At 35.4% G+C, this 23,962-nt stretch overlaps 2 protein-coding genes across 2 annotated transcripts; both read right to left on the bottom strand.

The window, feature by feature from the left end:
- Positions 1-924: 924 nt before the first annotated feature.
- LOC110689837 (gamma-tubulin complex component 4-like) lies at positions 925-18,814 on the bottom strand. The gene is made up of 16 exons (XM_021866670.1): positions 18,537-18,814; positions 18,139-18,436; positions 15,656-15,792; positions 12,879-12,977; positions 11,787-11,907; positions 10,883-11,152; positions 10,557-10,637; positions 10,391-10,474; positions 8,988-9,074; positions 6,572-6,627; positions 4,965-5,153; positions 4,535-4,760; positions 3,809-3,897; positions 2,644-2,794; positions 1,918-2,040; positions 925-1,241 (listed from the first exon to the last, which is right to left on the bottom strand). Exons 1-16 carry the CDS (start codon positions 18,701-18,703, stop codon positions 1,176-1,178), a joined length of 2,244 nt encoding a protein of 747 aa, XP_021722362.1. The 5' UTR covers positions 18,704-18,814; the 3' UTR covers positions 925-1,175.
- Positions 18,815-19,707: 893 nt separating this feature from the next.
- On the bottom strand, positions 19,708-23,625 carry LOC110689912 (probable cyclin-dependent serine/threonine-protein kinase DDB_G0292550). The gene is made up of 3 exons (XM_021866739.1): positions 23,380-23,625; positions 22,491-23,274; positions 19,708-19,823 (listed from the first exon to the last, which is right to left on the bottom strand). Exons 1-3 carry the CDS (start codon positions 23,623-23,625, stop codon positions 19,708-19,710), a joined length of 1,146 nt encoding a protein of 381 aa, XP_021722431.1.
- Positions 23,626-23,962: the final 337 nt, after the last annotated feature.

The following is a 23,962-nucleotide window of genomic DNA, read 5'->3' as shown; positions in this document are numbered from 1 at the left end:
GACCACTGAGAAAGAGCTTTGAAGGACTGCAACTTGCCAGCTTTGACCGCTGAATGAATTGGAAGGTCACCCTTCTTGTTAGCTTGATGCATAAGGGTAGCACAATTGTAGCCCATGAAGAGATCAACAATCAGCATCGGATGATCCATAGATGCTGCAATGTGACGAACATTACTCCCATCTTGTGGGCTTACAAGGTCCTCAAGCCGAAGCCTTTTTTCTGAAACTATTTCAGAAACCTTATCTAACTCCATATTAATTAGGAGTTGAAACACATGAGCATCAATGGGGAAATACTTGAGGCCACTCTTAGCTCTTTCTAAAATGAATGTTAGTCTCTGAGCGACTTCTTTGTCCTCTTGATCTATCGAATTTATTAGTTTCTCAACCAAGACAATTCCTGCCAACCCGTCGTTTATTAATCCAACATCAACTCGTGCATCTTTGATAAGTATTTCAACGACCTTAATAGTTTTTACTCAGTTAGTGTTACAGGGGTTATTTCGTCAATGTTATAGGGGTTACTCAATTAGTGGCATAGGGGTTACTCGATCAGTATTACATGGTTATTTTGTTTCCTTTACAACCGGCCACATGGTATGACCAGCCACACACAAGACGGACTAAAAAAATTAATGTATATGCATTGAAAAATGTTAAAAATAAAATGTTTCAACTAAATAAATCAAGTAGATAAGACGTATTAAAAGTTAAACTTTACACCGGCAACTGGCAAGCACTTAAATAAAACTGTTTCATTAAACTAATGGAGTTATTATCCGTAACTTTAGAGCTTAGAGAACATGTGATCATCAACCATCGAGTATAAAGTACACAAGTACTCCAAATAAAAGAAAGCTAAAAGTTCAGATCATACAAGAATAACAAAATATTTCTTTTCTCCAAAAAAACACAATTTTCAAATTAGCTATCACTTCCATCAACATCCAATTTTATAAATAACCAGAAAGGTTAACACAAATGCTAGTGAGTACACTTGCAGACCTGCACATATATACAGAAACAGTAGAGGCCGAAGCATTACGCTAAATCTTGTTAGCCAACCGAAACACCATTCACAAGTTGCTATACAACAGGAAGATTACATAAATAGAAGTCAATCCAATAAGCATTGCACTGCCTCAAATTTGATAACAGATACATCAGTCATAAAATTATTGCTGCAATACAGGAAGAGAAGGTCGTGGCCTAACAACATTCAGAACACCTCTTGCAGTTGCCTGTATCGGAGTTAAAAAGTATAAGACAATTTGCAAATACAGAAGGAACGATACTCTACAAGGAACATTGTTTACTTGTTAACTGTAAGACATTTAGCAAATACAGAGAGGGGAACTACATGGCACACTATTTCTGATAAATGCAGCACATCTTCTAATTTCATTGAATTTTTTTTACATTTCCAAGCTTACCCCTGTTTTGTCTCTCTCTCTCTCTCTCTCTCTCTCACACTCCCCCCCCCCCCCCTTCCCCCCCTTTTCTTTTCTTATGGACAAATAAATCTAAGTTAGTGCACATAATGACAGAAAAAAAGAAAAGAGGATTGACAATGTAAGCAGGATTACATTACTGGATCAATTTTAGTGGAGGAAGAGGGATTGTCAAAGCAAAGAATCAACTCAACAAGGTCTCCAAAATGCCTCCTTTTTGGTCACGAAACACTAAAAAAAGTCCTCTGATAGTTTAAAAAAGACCCTTTTTTTTTAGAAAAGGTTAAAAAGTACTTAAATATGCCAATGTTAATGGAAACTGAGTGGTTGGACTGTGAGCAATTATCATCCCTCAACATTCAAAGCATGCTATGTATTTTAAAGCATGCTATGTATTTTAAAGATTGCAGTCAAAATGAGAACAAAGCTAATAACCAATGATAGGGAGAAAAGGTAACAGATTCACCTCAAAGAATGAATTGAAGTTTAGACGCAAAAGGAAACGCCTCAGAAAAGGGGCTCTCTGACTCCCAGCAAGTCGGCTGCTACGCAATATAGTGTATAAGGAATTTGACTTTTTGTTGAATTCCTGAAACATTGATTAAGGTTATTGTAACAGCACACAAATTATGCAAGAACAATATAATTAGTAATGTTTGAATGGAAAGGGAATAGCATAGTACAGCACACAACATGATAGATGCAGTTAGGAAGTATTCAGAAGCTTTGTAACAAGAAAAGTGCATTATGTCTCCCATGCTAGAAATTATTCCTTTACTAGAACTAGAGAAGTCAGTACCAAAATTCAAGTTATCACCAATTCACCAGCTCCTCAAGGTTAGCATGATGAAAATTCAGATAGCAAAATATTTTAATACCAGAAACTATATAATAAAGTCACCCTCCCCCTAGACCTAACAGACCTTGTTTAGGCATTAACTCGAAGTTATACAGGGCTCTTAAGAGCCTGGGTAACAGCCATGGTGAAAAGAGGCACTTCTTTCAGGTATCCAAATACTTCCTTCATCCGGAAACAATTACCAGTGTGATAGTGTAATTTGAAAGTATTTACAGTAATGTGACAATTAAAGATGAGCTATGCTAGCATAAAAGTATCCTATTAAGTGTTAACTTTGTCTTCCAAAAATTCATCATAATGTCAACCAAACAGAACTAAAGTTATCCAAGTTACCTCAGTTATGTGATCCAACTCAGCTGTATTAGGGCTTTCTTGGTTTTCTATGCACCAGCAATATTGCAGACAAAGTTTCATTATACTGTCCAATATCCTTGACACAGAACCAATGTCCAGGAATGACTGAGAAATCAAGGCTGACATATACCTGCATAGATTTTTGTTATACTTAGGGCAATTTATGTAAATTATTAAACACATAGGCTCATACAGTTATGAAATATACTTTGGCAGGAAAAAGAGATCATCCACAAGATTACAGGTTCTTTCATCAGATAGATTTAACTTAGTAGGATAGGATTCTGGAAACATAAATAAGCATCAACTACGATACTAGCAGTGCTTCATGGTTGTTAATCAAGCGTTCCACCATACATCCCTTGATTTATTTTGGTTGATTACAACTAGTATGATAACTAGGTTGGAGGATGTCAGAGATAGCAGTCAGAAAAGTCTCTATGCCATACTCAAAGGCCTGAGTAGAACCCGTATGCCATATGAATAATTCCTGTGCTCTTTAATTATGACTAAACAACATTGTGGGGGGTGGGAGATTAAGGAGCCCTTTTGATGAGAAGAAAACAAGAGAGAACCCAAAAGCAGAAAGTAACAATTTGTAACTTCCTAAATGGCAAAGTGTTAGATTGATTAAGGAACAAAGGAAGTATTGCCTTATTTCTGACAGGAAAGATTTGTGCCTCCCTGCACAGAAGCAGCCTGCAGATATAGCTGACATACAACAATACACAAGTCTCAGCCCCACCACATACATAGTCATAAATCATAATGGGCCTATACTGACAGCTCTCACTCCCCCGGTGTACAGAGACTACAGCCTCAGAGTTTTAACCCAGGAAGCAAGAATGTGCACACTAACAAGTCATTACAAAGTCACTTAACCACATAATCTCTGCCTTCCCCTTTACAATTCCAATGAAACAACCATAAGTTATCCTTTTATTCTTATTCTCTTGCTTTTTTTCCCTTTACCATAATAAGATTCTGGATGGAGAAGTATGGCAGCAAAAATACATTATTTACTGACGAGATATGCTTCAAATACACATCAAGATTCCCAAAATACAAATCAGCATGCTACAGTAATGAAGAATCACCACGGCATCTAAAAAGAAAGTTGGAGCAACTGACAATATTGACTTACTCTTGATGAAAATTCACAAGCTCAGTAAAATCACGTGAATCTTGGATATGAGTTTGTAAAATATTCCATTGTGACTCTATGACATCCACCTGAAGAAAGACATGCAATGAATTTAACAAGATAATCCTCGAATAAACTCAGAAGGAGAAGCTAATAAACACTGTAAGGAATGCAGAAACCATAGCCTGTAAAGGTCATCTTTAATCACAAGAAGTACGCAGGAAGTGCAACATTTCTGCTTCTTCGGTCCAGTTATATTTGGAGACCTACGGGTGGGAACTACAAAGTAACAGAGGCAACTTCGCCAATAAAGAAGCTGTACTTAACACATAGAAGTCTATGCTAGTTCAATTTTTATAATTTCTTGCCACTGGGAGCATCTAGAATCATCTATCTATACTTATGCTTCTCTTTCTCTAGTTTTCTTTGGATATTACTATATTAGTGAAGGTTAGATAGCACTGGGAGCCCTCGAACTCACTATAGCCAATTGAGTTCATCATGCAATTGAAACTCTGATCAAACTATTTGCATCAAATGGGCATAAGAGTGCACATGTACACTGATATATTTTCATGAAGGCATGCCACGCCATTACCCCAGTTTCTCTAATGAGGGCATGCCTATGCAAGAGATTTATTCGAGTAGAAAAAAATAATAAAAAATAATAAATAAAAAAAAGACAAGAATGGAGGACAATACCCTCAGATATTTGACTTATCTTACCTGGATATAAAACTGTAGATTCCTAATCAAAAAGGCCATATGTTCTCTAACCCGCCACATTGGTCTAAAACGTTGTCGCCTCTGCTGAGATGTAGGGCACTTAATACGTTCATTGCGATGCTTCGCAAAATCACTATGATCTTGATGCATCACTGAAGCCCATGACTTCTCCAACTCCATTTGTGTCCGTTTAAGGCGTAACAGATACTGAAAAACACGACAATATCTGCAAATTCAGCCGTGAACATATGTTAATAAAAGGGTGGGGATAATTCTTTCACCAATCAACAAATTTCACAAGAAAACAGAAATATATGATACATCCTTCAACAAAATCATAAGAGGGAGTTATTATTAATCGGATATGGTAATGGTATCCACTGTAGAAAAATCCATAGAAAAATCTGAATGCTATAAGGTCAAGGCTTACTTAGACAGCACTTCTTGTGTGAAAAATAATTGCAGGGGCCAATCAATAGAATACTCAAGAGTTATACCATCCCAGCCATCCACATCCGCTGTAGTGTTTGTTGAGGCAGCACTAGAAGTTCCACTGGAGTAAGATTTTGATTTAGCATCCGCTTGTGTTGATTTTACAGCAACTCCGATAGAAGGCATCCTAGAGGTCATCATAAACTACATTAAATGTCAAGGAATAAAGCAAACAGAACCTACAAAAGTCCAAAGTGAAAGGAATACCTAAAAAGCTTTTTGTGTGTGTGTGTGTTGGGGGGGGGGTGTCATAAAAAAGAGAGTGAGGCATTGATAAGCTTGAACAATCAAATGTTACAAGAAAAAAATGAATGAAGTGTGCGTGTGAGCATAAGAAATTTTCCAAGTACTTCGTTCTAAAAAGTTCAACTAATGAAAAGATTAGCACAAGCTCCCACTCAAAGCAATACAAGGGCAGAAAAGTTGTTTCTACCATATTTCAGTTACTCTACAATGTAGTAGAACTTAGAAGTGTAGGCAAGATTTATAAGTCACTTTAATCCAATGAATTTGTGGAACACAATATATGGACACATTTATAAGTCACTTTATTCCAATAAATTTATGAAACACAAAGTATGGACACATAAGAATAAGATAATAACATGTACAAGAAAGTTTTCATGGGGTAACTTAAAGAAATTTTTGTCTTCACAAGCATCATTCAATACGACAAAAATAATTTGAGACAATAAAATTGAGAATTATGCTATCCTTGACGAGAGGGTTGATGTGAGTGGACTCAAATGGCCAAAGTCCAAGCCCACCTGCACTACCAATCCAGGTGTACGCTAGGAGGCACAAACTGCAGCAAGGCAAAAGCAACAAAGAAGTGCAGCCAGACGTGGGGAATGAGGACAAGGATCATTAACCACTAAGGAAAGTAGCAACAACAACCTGTGTCTGATAGTTTGATTCTGTTCAGTAGTAGACAAATAATCATTAAGAGGGAATCACTTTTGTAGTAAGAATTGTAATATATAAGAAGCGGGAGGGGGGGGGGGGTAGGGGGGTGGGAGGTAGAAGGGTATGCTTTTGAGAATTTAGACAAATGTATTGAGATTGGTAACCCTCAAGTTACCCATGGGAGTGATAGTTGTCAACTTCTTGTGAACCTTTTGTTTCAATCAATCAATCAATCAATCAATCATCAAGCTTTCCACCTATTTTTCTGTTCAATTAGCTACAGTTGCTTAGTTCGAATTTCAGTCCATTACACAGAGAATAGTGTATTACAATTTTTTTGGGGGTACGGTCATAGTGTCTTCTTGGCTTCCGGAGGACTGATGGTCCTCTTTGTCTTGGCCTCAAAGTTTGATCAGTAGTGATGCAAACAGTTTTACCACAAGGAATGTCAAAACCTCAAAGTTATAAAGGAAAAAAATTACCAAATTGCATAGCAAATTAAAAAAAATAAAAAAGAAGTCTGAACAAAGACACAAATCAAATTCTTCAAAACTAGACTACTGTGTAGTAGTGAAAACCTAAAGTAATACTTGAACTTCTAAGGCAATGCTACTTTGCTAAGAGAGTACAGGCTCTCACCTTAATGATACTCTGGAAAAATATTTATCTTCATCGCTGATTGTCTTCACTGCAGCCTGCATCACAAAGAAAGAAAACCATAATCACCACATAATCAAATAGAAATTACTGGGAGTTAGCATATACACAATTCTACAGCAATAACAACTTTTATGTTGTTTTATCACCAATAATCCATCAATCTAGAAATTTTTACTTATTTGATTCTCTTCTGGGAGCTAATAGGTAATAACCTTTAAGTGTTGAGACTATGCAGAATTATTTCAATTTATATCAATCGCTTTAGCCCCATGCTCTCTTTGGGAAAACGTTCTGCTTAGGATTGGCATTTGCTAGTAATTTTACAAGAATTTTTCAATATGCTATCACCTCTATTTTATATTTTCTATGTTATTTTTATTTTAATGCCCCAGTTTGACATTTTGCACCATTCACATACTCCACTTTGACCATTGTTGGTGATTTATACATAATAAAAAACATAGTCATGAGGGTTCTTGTTAGAATCGTCTCAAAGTATATTGCATAGTCTCAACTCTCAAAGTACTCCCCCCCCCCCTCCAAAATTTATTCCCCACATCCTTTCAGGTGTAGACTAAAATCAAACCGAGGATTACTGATTTGCCAACCTGGAACACGGATTTTTTACTGACTTGCCCAGGATGCAAAACCCAACACAAAAAAAACTGCCTTTGAAATGGAATCTGGTCTTCAGTCACTCCAAACAATCCTTAATCTCATCCTCTGTTTAGATCTATGAAGCTGGGTAAAGATCAATTGATAACATGACACATCCACATGCCCATAGCCATAGCCATCTAAAACCACCTCTTACAACTTTACAAGATACTTGTATTAAGTCAATGTTTTGGTGGAGAATAATTTACAAGTGTTGTTTTAACAAATTTTTATTTCAAAAAAAGTAATGAGTGTTAAACGTTATTTATTCATTCAAACAACTTATTTTGACCCTCATTGACTTTTGCAAATAAAATGAATTTGACGTGCTAGAATAACTAACTATTCACTAAGTTGTGCCTTATTGTTTGTTTATGTCGTCAACAATTAATACTAATTCTTATATGAATGATGATACAATGATGTGTGATGGCGAATAACACCATAGTGAGAGCTGTTTTTGGTGATTTTATCTATCATATTGTTTTCATTTGACTATTTAACCATTAAATTTTAAACCTCACTTGTATTGTATTGAGATATTAAGCTTTTTTTAATTAAATTTTGGATCTAGATAATTTGTACTTGCTTTATACTCACTCGAGTATGGCATAACACCCCTTCTACTTCCACTGTTTTATTATACATGTCATCATAAATCCAGCAGTAATTGAGTTAATTCCAAGGTGTTAAAATTTTTGACAATATAAAAGTTTATTTTGAAAAATTTCAGACAAAATAAGTTTACTTTGAACAATTTCAGAAAAAATAAATAATAAAAAGTTTATTTCTGACAATTTTAGAAAAAAAGGTTTATTTAAGACATTTCAGATTGTATCAAAACCAATATCAAATAAGTTCAGACAAAAATATATTTCAGATGAGTCCTCACAGAAAAAACTTACTCTGTCTTTTTTTTTTTTTTTTTTAATAAAACGTTAGGAATTTTACACTATTAAGACACACTCCTTTGATTGTCTTTTGTGATTATACATTGGAAAAAATATAGTCATGTGAGATCTTATTAGATTCCGAAATATACTTTCATTATATCAACTTTATATAATGTTTACTACCAACTTAGATATTTGAATTTGAAATGTGCATTGGCAAGCGTGAAATCCCCAACACTGCGATTACCAAATAATACTAGTTCAGACAGGTTCAAATATAATATAATCATGTGAGATCTTGCTAGATTTCATATCAATTTATATTTTCACAAAATCAAGTTTTATATTTTTACTGATCTATAATTAGAAATAAAGGGATAAAATTATGCATTGGCAAGCGTGAAAGTCAAAAGGTTGCAACTAAAAGGCACGCAGGAAGTATAAGTTCAAATAAATTTAGACAAAACAGTTTTTGTTCAGATAATATAATTTCAGACTAGATCAAATGATCCGAACACAGCCTTAACCCTTAATCATACATTTGTAGCTTAAGATGTCTAGCCTGTGATCATCAGTTATTCACTTACAACAAAGATGAAAAGCATTCTATGATTAAATTTTGTTAATATATTAAATAGATGATTAGAGAACAAGTGTCACCCCGTGTATAAAAGGATAGCTAGAACCAAAAATGTCATGCCCTATATCAAACATGTTATGAAGTATAGCAAATTTATCAGGTACTATTCTTACATATATAACATCCTAATGATAAGCTCACAGAAATATAGATCAATGCCAGATTACACATCAATATGAAAAGATATTTAAGTGGTGCACCATACCAGCTGGAATGGCACCATAAGATCAGCTTCAGCAGTTGATTGGCGAGGTGGTAGACGCATCAATTGTCGACTTTCCTCCAAAAAGCACTGAAGACATTATGATTCAGTGATTTCAGTGGCTTAAAAAAACATAGAATACAATGCATTACTATAGCTGAACTGTTCAAAACAACAAACACAGAAATTACAACAAAAAACCACGGTATCCAACAGTCCAAGAGTTTGTGAAACTAATCAGGGTCAGCTATATAGCATGAACACGTATGAGATGACCATGAAACACTATTCCAAGGAACAACGAATTAGCATATGCCTAGAGGTGATTACTCAAGTAGCAATTATACAAACTAAATAGCATGAGACATAAGCACAAAGATGATATTTGAATCAGGGGAGTTTAAGAACCGGTCGGACCGGAAATATGGACTAGACCGGGCCAAAGAAACCGGTCCAGTATCCGGTCGAGAAATTTAAAATATCGGTCTTTGGTCCAGTCCAAATCAAGACCGGTTTTTTTGTAAAAATTTATGAATAAAACTTCAATAATGTTTCGTTTTTACCTTCAATATGCTATGATTATTTTTATATTATGAGCTATATTTTAGATGTTCAAACTATGCATAAAACAATCAATTTCCTTAATTTATTTTTTCATTTTTTCATAATTAAAAAATAATAAAGTAATGAAAATATTGAAAACCGTTTTGGTCCGGGTTTTGGACAGGTTTTATCGGTCCAGTTCGGGTCCAGTCCAAGAAAACTGGTCTGGTCTCTGGGAGTCAACTTTTAAATTTCCAGTCTTTGTTTCGGTCTGGTCTTGAACAGCCTTTTGAATGAAAAAAAGATTTACGCAAAAATTTGTTAACAAACAAATATCATCAGATTACCCACAACCAATAACTGGAAGCTTTGGGTTGTACAATAGGAAGAACAACATACAAGACACTCATCAAACTATTTCCAAATAGCATAATTTTGAGCAACTTTGATCAGTAATAAATAATCCATTAGATGCACTGGTAACAAAAGTTTTAAAAAATGGAGAAAAAAATGCATGATCAAGAGCTAAAGGAAAGGTGCCAAAGACAGAAAAACAGGATGTTAAATCCAGCAGACAAATGAAGGATGCAAAAATCCATGATGAAAGCTGAACATAACCCAATGTCAAGTTGAATTATTACTCTGCTCAACTACCAACACAAACAGCATTCCCTATGAAAAGTCGTGATATTAAAAAAGAGGAATTGTGGAATGAAAACAACAATTCACCAACTTAATGCCACGGAACCCTGATACAAGCAAAATTGACAAACTAAAAGATGATGGTGAAGCTTTATACACAATGAAATACAAAATCAGCATAGCAAGTAAAACTTAAAATCTTGAATATTTCCATATCTAACCTGGAAGAAATCTCCCTTGGCCAAAAGAAAATAGTCTTTAAGGGCCTTCAAATGGCCATTCAGATCAGCACGGACAACAACAAGCTGCATTTGTCAATCAAGAATTTTCATATAGCACCCTAAAAATATAGAAACAAATTTGTTTACAAAAATTTGCATAAACCACCTGCCATAGATGACTGGCTGCAATAGCTCGAATGGAATCAACAGCATACTCAAATGACCTTTTGTGAAATTCTGTTGATTCCTGCATATCAAAGCAAGAATTTCATGTTTGAATGCTATCAGCATCTCAGGACAGCAAAATTTGGTTCTTGCTCCATTAATTTTTTTCTTAAGGATTTTGAGTGAACCCTTTAATTGGAAAAAGACCAATAAGTAGCACCAGAAGAAACTACAGTCAACAGTCATATATTCCATAACTAGTTACAAGCCAAATATATCCCGTAAAATCCTCAGCTACAAGAAAGAAACATACTGCAAGAAAGAAACCTTTAGGTCCTGGAGCATTGCTTCAATCTTATCTGCCTCAGCCTGTGGTAGTAATTCTTCTCCTGTAAGTTCTGAATCTGATGAAGAATCCTTTTGAAACGAAAAGCGATCAGCAAATCCCTGAATTATGTAGGATTCCCTTGGAATTTTGGGGTGGTACAATGAATCTTGTGCAAAGCCAGGACTGGGATTCCGAAGCACCCTAACAGCTTTACCAGCAAACAGAACAGACTCTGCAACACGCATGTGGATATATTCAGGAAGCATATCCTGCATTGCCATATTATGAAAGTTATCCATTTGAAGCAGAAGCACTACAAAGTAAAAATCAACAAGGATAATAACCATACAAAAATCAAGAGTTCAAAGAGAAATTCAAGTAGAAGATGCTCAACTGACAAACATGCTTAAATATTACGGTCATTTGACAGGACGGGAGGGTGGGTGGCTCCTGGAACATAACAAATTGGACCTTAAACAACTAACATGTTCCTCACTAGTGCAAAGACAGCTTCAAATGCAGCACATCTGCATTCGCTGCAATTCCAGTTAGCAAACAAAGCCAATACAGAGAAGTCTTTTTCTGGTTGGTGAACTTCTTTAGATGGATCCTTTTTATGCTTTGAAACTACAAAGGATATATCCTCCATGCACTTGAGATAGATATATTTGACTTGAAAAGCCCACCAATCATGTCATATCTGAGTGGAAATAAGAAAGAATGCAAAGAAGAAACCATAACAGATAATGGTCCCTGTAGCACCAAAATCTCAAGCACACATAATAATAGCAACAGAAAACAAGTTTGAGGCAAATTGAAAGGTAAACTAGAGTATAGCTAGCCATCACAAGCGGCAGCCAATACATTAATATAGAATAAGCATCTCCGACAGCTGAAAAATACCAAAGTTATATGAAATCCCAAGTGCCAATCAGCTAGAGAGGAATCTTCTATGGTTAAGCGTGTCAATTTCCGAATCATGTCAGGATTTGAAGAGTCCTTCCCCAACTCCCTGCCTTCTTCACTGTCAAAGAGACATGGGTAAGTAAGAACATAAACTTCACATTGAATCTAACTAATTAGATTTAATTGAGGGATGGATAAATAAAAAATACAAAGGAGAATTTCCTTTTATCTCAAACTGAAGTTTCTAGCTTCTTTCTCTAGGAACATTACAGGGCATAATCAATCTTTTCCTTCAAATGGCTCCTTCGTATTTATCTTTAATTACAAATGAATATATGTAGCAAATCTCTCCTTTTTGTAAATAGATATCTTGAGCAAAGATCAATAACCATATCTAAAAATCGAAGAACCTACAAGTCAAAGGATCCATCTTGAAAAAATAATGAGCTCCAAATGACACCCCACCCTACAGCCAAAGTAGAACCCAGCACATGCGCCACTAAGAAAACCAAACACCCCTCCCCCCCTCCCCAAAAAAAAAGGAGGGGGGGGGGGTGAGAGGAGGGACAAATAGATAAAACCTATAATAAAAGTTATTTCTGCAAGATATCAAGTAGAAGATTATGTTATTGTTCTAACATTCAAGTACATTTTCTTTCAAATTGTTACAGCACCTCTAATACTCTATGAATCTGGCTTCTGGATACTGCCAGTGCCAGGCATACAAGGACAGGACTTGTGGAATTGATAACAGCTTTCCCATACAAAAGAAGCAACTAACAAAGTTCCCGCGAGTTGTAACTAGAAAGTGAATTAATATAACACTGCTTAGTGAACTCTCACTGCACAAGATAAAATTAGACATAAAGCGACATCTTTCACAAACTTCTGACAAAACATGAAGAGCTAAATTGAAAAAAGCAAGCATTTTATCCAATAAAATATGATATAAATCCACAGAAATGCAGAGCAGCATATCTGTAAAAATGAAGAACAAACATAACAAGCCACACAGTATAATAGCAAAAACGAAAAGTCTCAGGAGATAGCAGGCAGCTCAATGAAAATAAAGCAGGTCTATGCTATTACCTTTTGATGAAGAATTCTCCATAAGGATCTTGAAGAATACCATAAACCATCCAAGATGCAAGTTGGTTGAACAACACTTGGTGCCCATGCCAAAGCAGCCTAAAACATATATGTCAAAAAGTAAACAAGTAACAATTAACTAAACATAATCCCATCTCAGTGTAAAATGCAAATTATAATAGTATGATATGACTTAACATCAGAAGCATCAAGAATACATCTCCCCACTGATTCACAGTCATGATATACTATAGTTATAATGCATCGAATTAAAAGCACTTTCAAGAAACCATCAAGGATTCAAACAAAAGACAAAAGACAAATATTGATCATATGTTAATACTACAGATTATCACAAATTTTTAAGTAAAGAAAATTTTGTTCCATTTACAAAAATTAATATACAAAGAAGAAGAAACAGTGATCCAAGAGAGAATTAGCAGGCATCAAAATAGCCCTCAGAATCTTTCAGACGTCTAAAAGAGAAATTCCTGGGATAGCCCCATGTTGCCTAGAGAGGCACAATATATTGCTCTATACCGTAAAAACCAACTAGAATCCCAAAAGCAAATGATTCAACCATGCCTCTCCCAACAAATCACCTAAATTGGTCATATGATAAAGATTAAAGTTGCATTGCAATTCTTTAATCCTCTTATTCCTTCAAAACCACATCATAATTTCATAGGCATTCCACAATTGACAAGGAACCCTCAGACACACCTAATGCAACCCTATAGCACCAGAAACTTATTCCCAAAAACGAAGCCACCATATGACGCAAAGTCAAGTTACAGGTTTATTGCAGCCTCTCTCCCCCGCCAGCAAAGCACATACCAAACATTGGGCAATAAAATCTTAATGAGTCTCTGCATCGAGAACAGGAAACAATTCTTTCCAACAAAGCCATCCATACAAAATATTTGACTCAATTTGGGACCCTAGCCTTCTAAATAAATGTAAATGGAAAAGGATGAGGGAATACGATAATATGTTACAACCAAACAAAACTATCTTAGAATCTGTTATGGGAACTAAATCAAAGACATGAACAGGTTAGCAAGAGAAGCAACCTCCCAAGTCCCAACTCATGGAATATCTATTAAATCAAATTTCTGGGAGACAGGACTACCATTACTCCGCTAAAGTAGCAGTGGAAGCACCATGAACAGAAGACAAACAATTAAGAATCCCACATGACACTCTCAAATATCTCAACTACACAAGTTAAAACTTGATAAGGAACAAGAAGTACAAAGGAACCTAAAGAGACAAGACTAAAGAGATTATTCCAACCTCAAGATAAATTTTCCTATGTTTTCATCTGATTAGCATTGACCCCTAAATGCCAAAAGGAACTCTTTGTAAGACTGCATGCTTTGCAAGAATCACAAGGAAGGTAAAGGAAGATTCTTCAACTAAAGATGAAAAACAAGTATAATACCCAATTTAGATACGGTAATTCATAAAGCCCGAAAACCAGGGCCATCTCGGGAGATTTAGAGGCCTTGTGCTAAGTACAATATTTAGGCCCCTATTATAACAAATTTCACACTCACATTTTTTTATTATAGTAATTTTAAATACAATGATAATTACAACAATTGGAAAAGCAACAAGAAATAATATCAAAATCAGAGCATCAAAGCAAAATAGATACAACCTGGCCTGGATTTTAATTGATGAATTAATTATTGGAAAATCATCAATGGCAAAATTAAAGAATATTGCTTCCCTTTTTCCCCTTTTGCAGTGGATTAAAACAAATATAAAGAGTGAGAAATAGTAGGAATAGAGAGCTTAATTCTAATATAAATGTTTTTTAAAAAAGATGCCATTAAACATAATTATTTAGGGTAGATTATTTGAGAAATTGAAATAAATAGACATGAATCATGATAATAGATGGTGTCCTCATACTTGCTTGCTGAAAAAAAAAAAAAAAAATAAAAAAATAAAATCAAGTCAAGGAAACTATATATGGGAAGATGGGAGTGATAATTAAGAGAATAAACTGTATTTTGGGAAAAAAAAAAAAGAGAATAAGAAGCATTTATAACCTCGGAAAATTTTAGGCTGTGAATAGTTTGTTGAATTGTTGTTAATGGTGAGCATTGTAATCGGTAATTAGGGGAAAATTATTATTATTATTATTTTAATTTTTTTTTTTGTTTTTAAACTCAGAGAATTTTTTTTTTTTTTTTTTTTTGGCCCCAATGTTTTGGGGGCCCTGTTGTGCAGGTCCGAGTAAACTGCCCAAGAGTCAGGCCTGCCGAAAACTAAGTCAAAAAGTTGAAGAGATCAAGCATCTTTGAAACTTACCTCTTCTTTATAAGGAAACCAACTCAATCACCAACCATAGGCCTGTCACATTTTTTAGTTGCGTAAATGGCTTGAAACGTCATACAGTCATCATAGATTACTCTTAAAAAATAAGATTATAAAATACCAACTCTAATTAAGCTTTCACTAACAAAGAAACAAAGTTGCACTGACTTTTGAGTATGCTAAATGCAAGGCTTCTGCAGTGAGGAACATCATCATGCTAAATGGGGTTGCCCCTTCTTCCCCACCCCCTTATTCCAAACCCAAACACTCCATTTCTCAAAAGTCAAATCGACTATATATGATGGACTATTATCAGATAAATGACTATACCAAAACTCATCTTTTCAAATTTTTAATAATAATAGTGAAAAGAAGTAAACTAAATTCATGTGACCAGGAAAACAGGCCAAAACAGATTTTCCAAATTGAATTACTCTGTATTAACTTACCTCTGAAGGCAGGTTTGAAGTTCAGGCACCCCACAATGACATCTTTTATGCAAGAGATTGAGAAGTTTTCCTCCACGAACATCATCACGCTCTATCTCTAAAATAAGCTCATAAAGAGGAGGCAAAAGAACAAAGAACTGGAGAAAAATCCTTCAGTTACAACTTTGAAATTATGTGACACAAACTTTAAAAATAAATAAAAAGGTCACAATACTCCACCGTGTAAGGAGATAACAAGTTCAAAAAGATATTATTTTTCCCCTCAAGACAAAGTTGCTAAAGTTGAGAACTGCAACTATGTGAGAATTAGTATGGGATTTATAATAGTGAATTTGACGACAGTCTTGTTAATTGATAGATATACAAGACAATGTACAGAAGTTAGGATTGACCCAATTGTTGGAACCCACTTTTGCCACTTTTGGGGACACAATGTACAGAAGTTAGGATTGACCCAATTGTTGATTTAGCTCCCTCAGTGATGGATAGCTTTATTGTATAAGAATGTCTATTTGGTTATCTTTGCTACATGGCCTACAGCACCATGGCTTTATGAATTTCACATACCTGCATAACTCCTAGGGAAAGCTTCCCGTACATTTCTATATTACTTTTTACTTTATCTGCGTAGAGTCTTCACTTTAAGCTAATATCTATTTGAATTACTAGAAAAGCCTCTAAAGTAGTTTAGCACATTTGGGGCTTGCAGATCTGCCAACTATGTGATCCATCCGATCTCCATTTTATAAATATTGCTTTTAAGTGAGGTGTTATATGGACATCAACTACATAGCATTCAGATTTTCAACATAACATCTTTGTTCTCCCTCTTCTCTACAATACAGTCACTACCTCATTGTTTTTCTTTAAGTGCCCATTTTCCTCTTTTTACTCTGATTTATATCCCTTATACCCTCTAAAGTTTCTATATAATCAGTATTAGCAAGCCAGATGACCAAGAATCACACACGATATCACTGACAAAATTCTTAAGGTGTCTTTTGAGTGCCTATATAAACTATCCACCAAGATAAATTTCTAAGTTTCGGGGAAATGGGAAGAGACGGGCCAATATGAAAACAATACGTTGTTAGCGAAGAAAAGGAAAGTGACTGTTGGCTAACTGAAAGAAGTAGCCACCAACGTTGCATCTTGCATGAAATCATAAGTAGGAGGAAAGTGAGATTTAAGGTCAGATATTTGGAAAGGTTGAGCACAATTTTCTTACATATTGATCTCTTCGGCTAATATATACTATGTTAAATGTGTTAATTTCTTTTCTAGCTTTGTTCAGTATATCCCATCTTCCATGGTATAGCAAAAGGTTGGACAACAATACAAATTATGAGGGATTAATGTTTGTTTGACTTGTGATTGCCTTAGAAATCATTTGGTGATTGGAAGAATGGTTGTATACTTAAAGTCACAAACTTCACCTTAGGGAAATGATAGAGATAGGTTTTGAGTAGGATCAGTTTTGTATGGAACTCATGGATCATTTAGTAAGTAGTATAAAATTGCAGTAATTTCTATTGAATATATACTTAATTTTGCCAAGAAAGTCTCATGCCAATATCCATGATAAATCCAATCCACCCCACATATATTTTCTTTGTAATTTTCCATTACAGTTTTAAAGTTGATAGTGAGTGGTAATAAGAATTTGTATGTAGAAAAACACATGTTTAGTATTGATGTTTCCTTACTAGGGACAACACTGGCTTGACTGCCATATATAGAGGCTATCAAACAAGTCATCAAGATTCCTAGCAAGTCAACCTCTAGGACAACAGATGGGGTGCTAGGGAACATTGAGGCATAATAAGTTTCATCGATGGTCAAAGAGACAGAATGCAATGTCTAATGAGGAATTTAGCTCTCCAAAATGCCAACTTTCTACCCTATATCTTTAATTTTTATGCCTAAAAAGAAATCACTTTTCCTACATTTTCCGTTTGATATCGAAAAGATGAGAAAGTCTTATATGAGCTCACTATCTCCCATTGAGTTCCTCAAACCTTCTTTATTACCTACCACCACTCATAAAAAAAGGGCAAAGCTTTATTTCTTGCAAATTGTATATCATCTTTCAATTGCTACTACTTATTTATCTCCTTTTACCCATAAAAACCTCAACTTGATCAAGAACAATTCTCTTTATCATAAAAATGAAAGCTTTCACCTATATATTCTCACAACAATTTTTTATAAATGAGCCCTTTATCACACTATCCTCCATCCCAAATTCTAAGAATAAATACCATTGTCAATATAGGGAGTCAAGTATGTTACCTACAGTTCAAGTAACCCAAGTAAATTCAAACTATTTTACGAATTCAACATCAATAAGGCAGGAATGTTCTCTGGAGACATAAACATGTTCATTTCAATAGGGTATACTATACCTAATTTTAGCAGAAAAATACTTTCGCTTCTACATAAAATTCCACAAGAATTAAGCCTAAAAAAGATGAAAGAACAACCTTATTGAGGCCCTGAGTAACAGTGGCCAAAATGGGAAGAGGATCCGCTAACAACTTCTGCTCAATTTGCAAAACCGCGGACCGATAAACCGAAAGAATCTCAACAATAGCATTAGCAATAGCACGCCGATACACACTCTGATTCTCACTCTTCCTCTTAGAAATCTCCTCACTCTTTTCCAATGGCGATACATTCGCACTCGCCGATCTGATCCAGCTCAAGTTCCTCGATTTAGTAGCAAATCGATCCAACTCCCTGTAGTAAAACCCTAACGAAATAATCCTCTCAATCACATACCTGAAAAATCAACCAAATTCCACAATTCCAACAAAATTCAACAGTTAACTCAAAATTACTACAATTGAAGAAAGACATAGAGAGAGTGATGAAGGGAAACCTGTCACTGGGAGCAATGAAGGAGAGGTCAGGGGCGAGCTTGAAGGTAGGGATATCGGCGACCGGAGAATCAGGAGAGAGAATTCCGAGGGAATCGCGGCATTCTCGTTCGTCGACGATTAGGTCGCCGGTGTATCCGAGCAATGCTAGAAGAATTTCGTGCAGCATTTTGGTCTGTGCTGTGGTGCTCGCCGATGAAAGGGTTCAATAGCGAAAGAGTGCGGGAAAATTAATTTGATTTTCTTATACAGCAAATCTGTATAATTTTGTACCAGACTCATGGTATTCTCTAACTAATTCCTCCGTTTCGTAATAATCATAAGCCAGACTGTCATACATTTTTACACAAATTTTTAACAATCACTATATTAGTTTTTCAATTTTTGTTTTTTTATTCTGAAAAAGGGCACCTGATGTCCTCAAGCATGAGTCAAGCTCAGTCTAGCACCGTATTGTGGATTTCGGACACAACACAGGGGTAGGGTGGGAATTTCAAATCCATTTGAAAGTAATGATTGTAATGATATACGGTATACATACACCAATACACATATATAAGTTCCTTCTACCCGTTTCAATATCATTATCCCGTTTCAACTTCTCCGTCCAAGTCCATCATTTTCCCGCTTTAAGCCCATCATCCCATTTGCGATTGTAGTGTTACCCTCCGCTGTAAGGCCATCATCCCATTCAGCTGAAGTGGAGGAATTTTTGTTCCAATGAAGGGAAGAGGTTAGTTTAATCGTAAATTTCTCTGGCAATTGTAACTAGGGTTATAGCGAAGTTGATAATGAATAGCAAAAAAAAGTAGTATAAATTTAGGTTTTATGCTCTGGACTACCTTTATCAGTTGTTGTATGTGACAATTTAGGGTTTATAGTTGAAGATTATTGAATTTGGGGGTGTTGCGTTTTATGGAATTAATTGGGTTTTAGGTCTAATAATTCTTGATAATGCATGTATTGAAAAAGCATTGAGTATAATTGATTATTGTGTAATTATTAATTTCCGTATGGAATACTTGTAGTAGTTGTTGTTAGGTGACAATTTAGGGTTTATGTTGTGATGAATTTGAATTCGGGTGTTGCGTTTTTTGAATTAATTGGGTTGTAGGTCTAATAATTCTTGATTGATTATCGTAGATTATAGTCATTGGGAATTTCTGATTGTTTTCAGGAAGTAAGATTTGCGGCAGGGGTAATCGCAAAATCACATTTTCCAATTGAGAGTAACCATGAGTCAGAATCAATGTCCAATTCAATGTCTGAAACAGATTTTGAGTATGAACCTGAATCCAAAAGTGAAGTTGAAGTCTATAGTGCTATGAATAGTAAGGATGTTAGTGTTTATTACGACGCTTATGAGGTAATGATTTTGCGAACATTTGTGAGTGCACTTAAGCTTTGTTTAATTTTATACAAGATTCTTGTCGTGCACTAGTAGAAAAGATGTCTTTTGCAGCGCACTATTTGCAGCAAACCTATCTATGTACAGAACGCTGCAAATAATGATTGGTCAACGCGGGTCAACCCTTTAGTGAATTAATAGCAGCGTTTTTTTTGCTAAAAAATGCTGCAAAAAAGTTTGTTGCGCTCCCAAGTGAAGCACGTTGCAAATAAGAAGTTTATTGCAGCATTCCCTATTTTAGAGCGCTACAAATAAATTTATTTGCAGGGTGCCCTACTTTAGGGCGCTACAAAAAGTTGAAATATTTTATAAAAAGAATAAATTAAAAATAAACTTCATCCAAAACAGCTCGCTTCATCTATATGCCGCCCCTTACAGAAAACCCTAACCTCAGAAAAACCTAGAGAGAAGAGAGGAGAAGATTGAAGCTCTCACCAAGGCTCACTTCACGACGCACCACTCTCCGGCGACTTTCGATTCAGAGATGAGAGATCTTCTTCCTCCTTCGGTTCGCCGTCGTCGCAGCAATGTATTATTATGAGCGCAGTACTCTCTGGCAACAAAATCAGAAAGGTAATTTTCACCTCTTTAATTTTGTTGTTGTTAATTTCTGTTGTAGTTTTTGGGAACTTTAGTATTGTTTTGTTAAGAAGATTTTGGATCTAAATCTATGGTTGGTTAGTTTTAATTAGGGTTTTTGTTGAACCATTCTTCTTCTTCCTGTGGTCCGTCACCGCCGTTTAACTTGCTGTTTCTCGATTTCTCTATTTTATGTTCTCTTTTCTATCCTTAATTTGTGATTGTGATAATCAATCATGGTCAGATTCTAGGGCTTATGTGTTCGAATTGAAATAATTGATTAGGGATTTTGAATCGAGTAAGTTTCGACCTTTTTTTAGATTTAATGTAATTTGTTTTCGACTTGTTAATAGATTCAATTGATTTTCTTTCTCTTCTTCTTGTGTATTCAGGTCAGAAGCCGCTAGTTCACCTCTGCTTTCTCCTAAAGACAGGCTTGAGAAGTTTGTAATCAAGGTGGTATTGGTGGTGGTGGAGCGTCTTCAATTAAGACTGGAACTAAGCTTTACATCTCTAATTTGGATTACGGTGTTTCTAATGACGATATTACCACTCGTTCAGTTTCTTCCCCTTGTGCTTGATTTCCCCCCTTTTTAATTTTATTAATTCAGTATCTTAACACATTTCGGTTTTATTTTGGTTTTTAGGAGTTAATTTGGGTTTCCAAGGAGCATTTGGACTTGGTAATTGGTATGCCTACGATTTCAATGGAGGGTAATTCAATTTATCTTTCACAAAATTCCTCAATTTTCCCCCTCTTTTACACTAATTTTTGAATTAATTTATTGGTGTTGGGATGAATCAGAAAATCTGTTGCAGTAGCTAGTGCAGATTACTGTTTGATTGTTGTTGATACTCTATGTCAACTGGCTACAACATTCTCATTCGCGATAACTCTTCTCTTTTTTTTTTCCTTTTCTGTTTTTGGGTTTTGATTTCTTTGATTGGAGAACATGAATTGCTTTTGTTGATTGGTATGGTGGGAAATGTGATTGATTAGTATAATTAGTTGTTTGATGATTAAGGTTTAGTATGATGTGAACAAGGCTTGTACTGTGAAATTGAAGAAATTGATTAGGGGTTGGCCATTTCTTGCTTAAAGAATGATAAAAAGGCTTGAAAGTGTTATATTTGTTTCATTTATTGGAATTACTCTAGACCCTTTTAGGTCAAATGATTTGTTTGTTTGTTTATGATGAATTATGTATTTAATAGCTGACTATAGTTCTCATTTTGATTGTTCGTCGTTACGTTAAGCTTTCAGCTCAATGAGTTGTTTAAAGAATAAGTCATGTTTCACTTGGTTGCTGCTATTGGTGTTTTTATGAGATGGGGTGTGCATTCATGAACAATGTATTTGGTTAGCAATCATAATAGATGAGGGCCCTCTTCTATTGAAACTATGAAGTATATACTATCTTTTGTCACTTGTCATCAAACTGAGTATTTTTGTTTAATGGCATGAACCTACGAAGTGTATACTAATACTCATTTTTTTGCTAAATTTGCTGAATCTGTAGCTAAATTACTGAATTTGCAAACCCTGTACACTGAATCCGTTGCTGAATTTCTCATGCTTGGCTCGGGTAAAGGTTTCTTATTCTAATTTGTGCTTCGATGAATTTACCCTTTTTTAATTTGCCTCATTTTTCTCTGTTTTAATTCTGATTGTGAATTTCAATCGATATTATCAACACATCTCTTTTACTAAATTTTTCTACTAGATATATTTTTATTGTTATCTTAGTTCTCAAATTGCTAGTTCTCTTGGCTTGTGGTCTCATGTGTTTGAGTCTTAAGGTGTTGAATGAAAGTTGGGTATATCCTACTACTTAAACGAGTATAAAGAGTTCTTTGCAACTTGTTTCTTGTATTGGAGTATGAGATTTGGAGCAAAGTCCCTTTTTTATTACTATGTAATATATATATGATGACTTAACTAATGTCCTAGTCCTTGGTATGAAGGTACTCGTTTCTTGTGGTGTTCCACCCTTGACTTGTATGTTACCACCATTGGTGTTCTTATTCCCATTCTGAAACTGCGTCCCCTTATTCACTTGATTCCCATTGCTCCCTTGACCTCCTTTCTGCTGATTCCAGTTCTGTCCACTACCCTTAAATTGGTTGTTTCCTTGACCCCATTTACTCTTAGAGAAGCACTCATATGCCCTATGCCCTTGCTTGTTGCACAGGTTACAAGTGACTAAATTACCCCCACAATCTTTCCCCGGGTGGTTGTTGGAACATCTCTTACAATAATATATCCTTTGGTTACAATCTCCAGGCTGGTTCCTATTTCCCTTAGAGAAATTGCGCCCACCTTGGTTGTTCCTATTGTTCTGGAAGTTATTGCCTTGGTAATTGTTAAACTTTTGCTTCTTAAAGTTATTCTGGTTTCCAAACGGTCTAGAACTAGTCATAAGCTCCTTTCTTTTCTCCCTAGCTTCCAACTCAGCCCTTTCAGCTTTCTCCTTCAACTCTAATGCATGTAAATGCGCTGCTCTACCATACAACTCATCCAAATTGTCAAACACTTGTCCTGACAACTTGCTTTGAAGAGAAAGAGGCAATCCCCTCTCAAACCTTCTAGCTTTTTGCCTATTAGTAGCCACAATATCTTCTGCAAACCTAGATAACTCGATAACCTTAGTGTAATACTCAGTCGTCGACATACTCCCCATCTTAAGTTCCAGGAACTCATCAATTTTCTGCTTCTGCATGAATATAGGGTAGAACTTATCCCTCACTTGCTCCTTGAACACATTCCATCCAAAATTAGGTAATGCTCTCACAGCTTGTACATTCTACTGCCAACACAGGTCTGCTTCACCCCTTAAGTAATAAGCTGCACTACTCACTTTGGACTCATTAAGACATGCTTCTGCCACAAACAACTTGTCAAATTCTCTTAGCCAGTTTTCAATGATAATTGGGCCAGGTTCTCCCTGGTAAGTAGGAGGTTTGCTTTGGGCTATTTTCTTAAACAACTCCCCAGCAGGGTCAGGATTTTTATTGTTATTCCTTGCAGCTAACTGTTGAGCTACAGTGGCTGATTGCCTCACTACCTTATTCAGTTCATTGTTATTGTTGTTTCTCCCTGCCATTCTAGTCCTCCTGAATAAAGAGATGACTACTATTAGGTTGGTCACAACTCTCTTATAACTAAACAACAACCAAGCTACTTTAATTCAAGCATACAAGCAGTCATTCTGAATTATAGTAGAAGCAACTACTCATTTCTCCTACTAATTAATTTAACATATTGTTTTGGTTGTCATGCAACCATTTCACTTAGGTTAATACATCACAAAGTCATTTCCCTTGATACCATTTATAGAAAATAAAGGTAATAAATGACATTTGATAAGGTTGTTGAAATTGAAAATAGATATGAAGAATAAATAATACTTTATTGAAATAATGAAAAGAAATGTTTTAGAA

Source organism: Chenopodium quinoa, unplaced genomic scaffold, assembly GCF_001683475.1.
Source record: "Chenopodium quinoa cultivar QQ74 unplaced genomic scaffold, ASM168347v1, whole genome shotgun sequence".
NCBI lineage: Eukaryota > Viridiplantae > Streptophyta > Magnoliopsida > Caryophyllales > Amaranthaceae > Chenopodium > Chenopodium quinoa.
The sequence above is the reverse complement of the archived record's forward strand: the minus strand, read 5'-3'. Positions and strand labels throughout refer to the sequence as shown.